Below are 8,188 nucleotides of genomic sequence, written 5' to 3'. Positions count from 1 at the left end.
AGTCACACCTTCTGCTGTAGTTTGGAGGATAAAAGGGGGGTGGAAAGTACTTACGTTAGAGAACCAGGGTCTTCAAGTGCAATCATTATCGCTGCCTTGTTGCCGGTGGAGATCTTCCAGAAGACAAAATGGATTATATCTAATATATATATATATATATTTTTTTATTTGTTTGACACACTGATCACGAGGATTCCCCCCCCCCCCCCAGTAAAAAGGAAATTAGGTATATATAGGTAGGTTTGACCACTAAGATCGCAAAGAGCGGTAGTTAACACAGCCGTTTCAATTAACGTCGTTTGATGAGAGCTTCGAGCCTCCTTGACAAGACTGACAACGTTTAATTAAAATAGCTGACTACATACGATTTTAGTCACTTTGTGGAGATGGATGCTAGATAAAGGCTCTTCTCTGAAAATCCATGGTTCTTCTGTCTCACTCTTGCTGTGTGGAGCTTCATTTTGTATAATACTTGCCCATAGAGGCTTTCACTAGTCTGTACACAGGGTCGTTTATAATAATTACAACGCAGTAATATGTACATAGAGGAAAATACAGTAGATCAAATACATTCGAGTACAATCTGCCTTTCTTATACAGTTATTACTACTATGCCAGACTGTGCTCCCACTTAAGGGGGGACTTAACCTAAATTTCAATGAAATTTGAAGTGGTTTTAAGAAGGGATAGAAGAAAGAAAATGAGTTTCGGAACACTAACAGACAGTTGATACCCACGCAAGAGCACCCCAGGTTGCTAGTGGACTAACTTGGTATCCGTCTATTAATTATTAACCACAAATTCTTATTTTAAAACTTCACTAATTCTTAAATATTTCTTATTTCTCTTAATTTAACCAATCCTTCTAGAAAAATTATCTCCTCTCAAATATACCCAAAAATCACCCCAAAAATCACAAAACACCCCACAACATAGACTTACGGGATGAACATAGAGTTTTTGGATCGCTTGAAACGTGAAGGAGATGTTTCCATTAAAGCCATGTAAAGTGCGGTAAAATGGTGTTTACGTTAAGTCCCCCCTTAAGGCTGTTTTTCTTTATTTTATTATTATTATTTTTTTTTGCGGTTTCTGAACATTAACTCAATCAATCCAGATTTCTGCATCTTTCTATTGCTTTGTTTTTGTTTGATCTTAGTACATGAAATTTGCTCAGAATTGTATATTTGACCTTAGCTTAGAGAATGAGCCTTAAGAAATTCTTGAACAAATACTCTATGAGGGTACTGGCTCAGAATGCAATGCAGTAAACACTAAACTAAAATAATCGAGCTTTTACTTGAGTAAAGACAAAAATAAAATAACACTCCCCAAGGAGAATTTCCCTTTGTGCCTGTAAAGCAGCAGCAGATTGATTTCTTAGGTTGATAAATAAACGTTTTGTTTAGATATCAGGAGATTAAGATTACACTATAATTATTATATTAAAACAAAATTGAATTTAAAAAATACGCAGGTGGAATGGCGAAAGATTAAAGGTATGGAAATGAAAACCTCATTTCCCTAATCCGGTACACCCCCCCTAGACCTTCAATCAATTATTGCAAATAAAAGCCAATCTAAGTTATTAAAAGGAAGACTCATACAAACAACTTTTTTTTATTAAGTAGTGAAAGAATAGAACTTGATGTGTTTACACCTGCTGAAGAAGGTGAAAAGTTTTTATTTTATTACTTCTGCCATCGGGGAAATAAATACACAAATAGTGGTGAAAACAATCAATAACCAGTAACAACTCCAAGCCAACCGGACGTTCAACAGCTTCTCCTGAAGCGTGGTATTTTGCAACTTGATTTAGTCAAAAAGGCCACCAAGCTGATCAGGTTATTTCTCTCTAGAAGAGAAAAGCGTGGTGATGCCCACTAACACGCGTGCGCGTGGTCTTGTTCAGATAATTTGTCAATCCCTTGTAGTGTGCCCTTTGCCACAACACAAAATTCTCAGTACGTTGCCTACCCAAGTACTTTCACAAGTTCCATCATCCTCGCTGTTTTATCGCCAGTTGCAGTGGCGCTAAATGCGCTGGTTTTGGGGGCAATTTGGAAGAGGACATTTCTTAGAACACCTTTCCATGTTTTACTGAGCGGATTAGCAATCACAGATCTGTGTACAGGACTCATCGCCCAACCGTTTACTTCTGTATACGCTTGGCTTTACTCAGTGAATTCCACATTAACTATCGACCGGCCAGTTCTTTTCATGACGATAACAGCAATTTCACATGCCAGCACCTCTTACTTTATGACAATGACTTTACTTGTTATAACACTCATGTCAATCGAAAGATGGCTTCACATGTCTCAAATGAGAACAACCTTGGTGACATGGCGTCGTGGTTGTGTTACGGCCATTCTGTTATCGCTCCTTTCAATTCCAAATGCTGTACTTATGGGGCTGCAAAGGGTAAAAAATCTCAGATGGCATGAATTTGAAAAGGTGATTATTGCAGAAATGCTGCTTTGTTTTCTAACTACAACTGTTGCTTATGTCAAAGTTTTACGAATAATTCGACGACATCAACAACGGGTTCAAGCAAATGCACCATCTCAGAATTTTGCTCAGCCGGCGATTAACTTGGCGAAGTACAAGAAATCTGTGAAAACTATCTTGTATATTCTAGCATTGTTTTGCTTATGTTTCTTGCCGTTTCCTATCTCTTTCGGGGTGTTTGCTCATGTAGGTAAAAATTTGGGAACGGCAGTGGCGACAGATGTTTCCTTGGTGCTATTATTTTTATCGTCTTCTCTCAACCCATGCCTTTACGTTTGGAGAATGAATGATGTTCGGAATGGAGTGAAACAGTTATTCTGCAATAATAACTGAGACATTAATCATGCACAAAATGAGAAAAAAAAGCTTACAATGGTATTAAAATAATGATTTGAAGGAGATACATTAGACGATGTATATACGCCAGGAAACTAAACGAAGAAGCATTGCTTCACTTCGACTTTATAACCAAAATTAACTTTAAGTACCGCGTTGAAAAATTTCAAAGTTAATTTCAGGTGCCAAGCAGAACAATGTGCCCCTTTCCCTACTTACATTAGTAGCTTCAGTTACAGTCGAACCTTTCAATGGAAATTGAAAAAGGTTCGAGTTATCGGGAGTTATGAGCAAATGGAAAAAACGGTGTTTATACAGTGTAATTATAGAGAAGTCGAGTGAAAATGGAACAATATTTCTTTTTTTTTTTAATTTAAACATATTCTATTGCCGAAGTTTGCCCTAAGAGAAAAAAAAAACTCATCGAGAGGGCTCACTTCGAAATAACATTGAATTGAAAAAATTAACATTAAATAATAATTAGTCAGAGCGGCAGCAAAATTAACAAAAAGCAGCATTAAGCAATGCTAACAGGTGGAAAATATACATCTAGGTACTTTTATAAAATCTCTTCGATTCAGATATAAAAGACTGGACATAAAAAAATAGATCATTATTTTGCTTAGGAGAAAGTAACTGTGATCCAAACAGAAAAACTGATACTATTTGTGCTTTAGACATGGAAAACCACCTGTCAGCAAATATGCGAGCAGCAGAGGAGAGCAGGTTAATTCTAGGGGCAGAATAAAGTGGACATTCAAGAAGAAAATGCTTAATTGTCTCGCTGTAGAAACCACAAAAACACACGGGGCTTTCTTTACAACCTATTTTATAAAGATAATAGTTAAGCACGCAAGTGTCTAAAGGTAAACGAGTATGGAAAATTGCATTAAATCTATCAATAGCAAAATCATAAGTAGTGTTATAACCAGGTACATTGTAATATGAAAATAAAGCTTTTTTAAAAGAACCAATGGATTCGAGGCAACGTATGTCAAAACTAATGTCATTCCACAAGATAGTAGTTGAGGGAAAAAAAGATCTTTTAAAACGTTCAGTGCGGCTTGCGAGAAGAGACTAATTTGATGCCGTACGTAAGGAGTAAGTTGTCCTTTCGCTAACTTGTAAGGGTAATAAATCAACTAGATAACTAGGACAAAAATTATTAACGATCTTAAAATATAACAGCAATTTATAAATGGCTCTTCTAGTTTTGAGATCTTCCCACCCAAGTTCTTGCATAAGACCATGCTTGTTGGTCCCCTTCATAGCCCCGGTTACGATTTTAGCTGCCTCATAATGCGCATGCTCGAGGAGATCGCTTTCGCTTTCAGTACATCCGTCCCATAATACGTCAGCGTATTCCATTAGAGGACGCACCAAAGATTTGTACAATTTTCTTTAAGTGGTTCGGTCAACCGTGTACTTGATACCTTTTAGAATATTAAGCCTTTTAGAAGCTTTGTCATAAATCTTAAAGATATGGGCCCTCCAAGAAAGGTTGTTGCAAAGAACGACCCCGAGATGGGTGTGTTGTGCGACCTCGATAATTTTTTTATCACCGTAAAATAAATCTGGGTGAAATGGCTTAATTCGTTTTACTGAGAAGGTCATGCATTCAGTCTTCGAGGGGTTGATAGTAACAAGCCATTTCCGAGCCCAGTCTTCAATCTCAGAAAGATCATTATTAAGTTTTAGCGAAGAAGTAACTGGATCTTCTACGATGTCGAAAAGAGAGGTATCGTCAGCATACAAAAGGCAATCAGATTTAAGTTTCTCGGTAACGTCGTTAATATAAATTAAGAATAATAATGGACCGAGCACTGATCCTTGAGGTACACCAGCAGAGACATTTGTCCAGTTTGAGGACTGTCCATCGATAACCACTCGTTGCTTGCGATGAGAAAGGTAACTCGTAATCCAACCTAGAAGAGGATCTCTGATGCCAATTGATTTCAATTTAAAAAGAAGTCCCTTATGCCACACTCTGTCGAAAGCTTTGCTAATCATTCTAACTTCTTTGCTGCGTTCGAAGGCATCGTAAATTTTGTGTACTATGCAAACTAACTGATTGACTGTTGAATCACCTGGACGAAAACCTGTCTGCAACGGATTAAGAAAACTGATGTCCAACAAGAAATTGTATACTCTAGTAAACACGACCCTTTCAATTATTTTAGAAAAAGGCATTTAATAAAGAAACAGGGCGATAATTTGATTTCAATTGACGGTCATCCTTTCTGAATATTGGAGTAACATTAGCATGTTTCCAATCATCAGGAAAAACTCCAGACCGGAGCGAGAGATTAACTAAGTCAGTAAAAACTTTTGTTATGCCGTCAGCACAAATTTGAATCATTTTGTTACTTATACCATCAGGACCACATGCTTTGTTTATGTTGACACTTCTCAGTAAAGCGTTAACTTCCCGTTCAGAAGTGACAACATTCGACAAAATTCGAGAAGTTGGAATATAATCAACAACAGCAGGAACGAAAGACGAGCTTTCGTCTAAACGGCTCTGACTACAAAAAAACTTATTCAGTAATTCTGCTTTGTCCTTTGCATCACAAATCATGACAGGGCCCTCAACTAGGTACTGTAGTATGTAATTTTTGTCCATAAAGAGATTTAACAATGCCCCACCACTTTTTAGAACTTGTGTTTGGATCCTGCAATTTATTATTCAGCTTTGCATAGTACTGATTTTTGCTAGACCTTATTAGTGCCGTTGTGAAATTCCTTTAAGACCGGTACTTTTCCCAAGATGACAACGAATTTCGTTTAGTGTGAATTTTAAGTCATCTGTTTCTTTTCCTGATGGCTTTCCTGACGTCACTATTCATCCAAGGTTTGTCTTTTGGGCGAATAACTACAGTTTTACGGGGTATATATTCTTCCACAATGCCGAGAAAAGTCGAAAACCAATTTTTGTATACAATGTTAACGTCATGGCATTCATTTATGCAACCATCCCAATCATAATTAGATAATGCCACTTTTAATGAATTCGTATTCGCATTTTGATAATCCCAGACGGTTCGTGTATAACATTTGTTGTTTGAAATGGAGATACTTAAATTTACGAAAACAATAGAATGGTCGCAATTCGATGGAGGACTTAATGTGCCAGAATTGACAAAATGACCTGGACAATTGGTTACAACAAGGTCAAGCAGAGTAGCGCCTGTAGATGTGATGCGAGTTGGTTCGCTGATCACTTGAAACAAATTGTTGCACTCCATCCAACGATACAATAAACAGCCAAAATCACTGCAGGCCGAAGGAGTAGCCGGGTCGTAATGATTATTAAAATCTCCGAGTAAAACAACTAAGGTGTCAGGCTTAGAACGTATTTTATCGAAGCACATCTGTAAATTGTCCAAAAAACTGACATTCATATCTGCACTTAAACCTGGCGGTCTGTAGCAAACCCCACATAACATGTTGATTGAATTAATTTTAATTTCCACCCACAATAACTCGAAATCAGTTGACTCTAAGTCACGCCTACGTTTCGGAGCGAAATCAGAAGAAACATACAGGCCAACACCTCCAGCACGCCGGCCTTCAGATCGGTCCCAGCGATATAAAGGACAATAACCAGGAATGTCAAACAATTCACTAGGGATAGAAGAATTTAACCATGTTTCGCTGACGGCAAAAATTTTAAAATCTTCATTCAAAACAATTGAAGCGATCTCCTCGAACTTATCAACCACACTTAAGCTACGAGCATTTAAATGACCAAGTTTAAAAAAAAAAAGAGCGTTCTGGACCTGGGTTAATTTCAACGTCAGAGCATGTAAGAAAAAAAAGCGCGAGCAATATCCCAAAATGTAAACAAACCATAAGGGTCCAAAAATATACAAATGAAACACAAAAACAGCGAGAGAGGAGCTTGTAGCAATTGAAATGACCAATTTCTGCCCGATATATTTCAATGCTAACCCCCATCTATAGGGAAAAATAATAAGAAGAAAAAGCTGCTCACCTGCTGCTGCTGCATAAAAATATTAAAACTACAGCTATAAATAAACAAACAAGAAGAAAAATATTCAAAAGAGAACATAGTCTTCAACCGTCCTGCTCAACTTATAAATCAAATTCCATAAATAAATAAATAAATTTCCAACTTATAAATCAAAACATAACATAATGTGAAGTGAAACAAAACGAAACAGAGCAGCAGGAGAAGACTACGTACTGAGAACTTGAACTGGACTGACAGGTTTTGTTAATGAAAAAAAAAAGACAAAGAACACAAAGGCTGCTTTAAGATAAATTCAGTGTTTTAGACTGTAGTACTGTTTGTTTTGACCTGTCAAGGCTTAACAAACATGGTTCGAGTTATCGTGGGGAAAATTATATAGAAAATGACCACAAGGGCAAGGAAAGTTGTTTCGAGTTAGCGGGAGGTTCGAGCTATGGAGGGTTTGAGTTATCAGGAGGTCAACTGTAATTATTTTAAGTTGCAGCTGCCGCAGTAATGCAATGTCATGTAGTTTTTAAATTTAATTTAATTTTTTTACTCTACTTTTAGTTTTAACTTGTGACAGTGTTATTATTTGCGTGTTGGAAAAATATCTGAGATATGCAAGTAAGATGTAATAATAATGATTGCACTGCATTGTAATAATAATAATAATAATAATGATGATGATGATGATAATGATGATGATGATGATGATGATGATGATAATAAAATAATAATAATAATAATAATAATAATAATAATAATAATAATAATAATAATAATAATAATAATAATAATAATAATAATAATAATAATAATAATAATAATAATAATAACAGTATTCTATTGTCTTTGTTTTGGTCAAAAAGTGTAAAAAGTATGCCATTTTTTTGTTCAATTGCAATAAAAAGATATAAAAAAGGCTAAAACTAAGCATCAGACGTATAAATGTATAATGTATGCCTTGTCGACTTGGTTATTAGTTTTTAACAATCACTTTAATTTCAAGCACCGAAAAAAGACTAGTGCTGTTAGTAATTTCCTCAGCATAAGAGTTTCAATAAAGCAAAATGTACAACTCTCGCGAAGCCTTTTTTTTCTCAAAGTTTTCCAGGACGCTTTAAGGAAATGGTACATTGCTTTAAAGTGTTACCTATGAAGCATAATCAATTTAGGTATCATCGAATAATTACAATTGCAGCAGGTGGATATTTCTGCTAATTTTAAAGGAACAAAATGTCTACCTAGGAAGGTTCAAAGCATCAGTTTTAATCGCTCAAACATATCATTAAATGTTTAAAAACAGCATGTCAAATATATATTTAGGATTAATATCCTTGTTTCATAAAAGATTCTGATATCTTT

General features: G+C 35.9%; 1 protein-coding gene across 1 annotated transcript; it reads left to right on the top strand.

The window, feature by feature from the left end:
- Positions 1-1,905: 1,905 nt before the first annotated feature.
- On the top strand, positions 1,906-3,154 carry LOC146472284 (histamine H2 receptor-like; the record flags this gene model as incomplete). The annotated part of the gene is made up of 1 exon (XM_085119538.1): positions 1,906-3,154. A coding segment is annotated over one exon (939 nt), but the record flags the coding sequence as incomplete, so codon positions are not given.
- Positions 3,155-8,188: the final 5,034 nt, after the last annotated feature.

This window comes from Pavona decussata, unplaced genomic scaffold (genome assembly GCF_977016875.1).
Source record: "Pavona decussata unplaced genomic scaffold, jaPavDecu1.1 SCAFFOLD_100, whole genome shotgun sequence".
Lineage (NCBI taxonomy): Eukaryota > Metazoa > Cnidaria > Anthozoa > Scleractinia > Agariciidae > Pavona > Pavona decussata.
The sequence above is the reverse complement of the archived record's forward strand: the minus strand, read 5'-3'. Positions and strand labels throughout refer to the sequence as shown.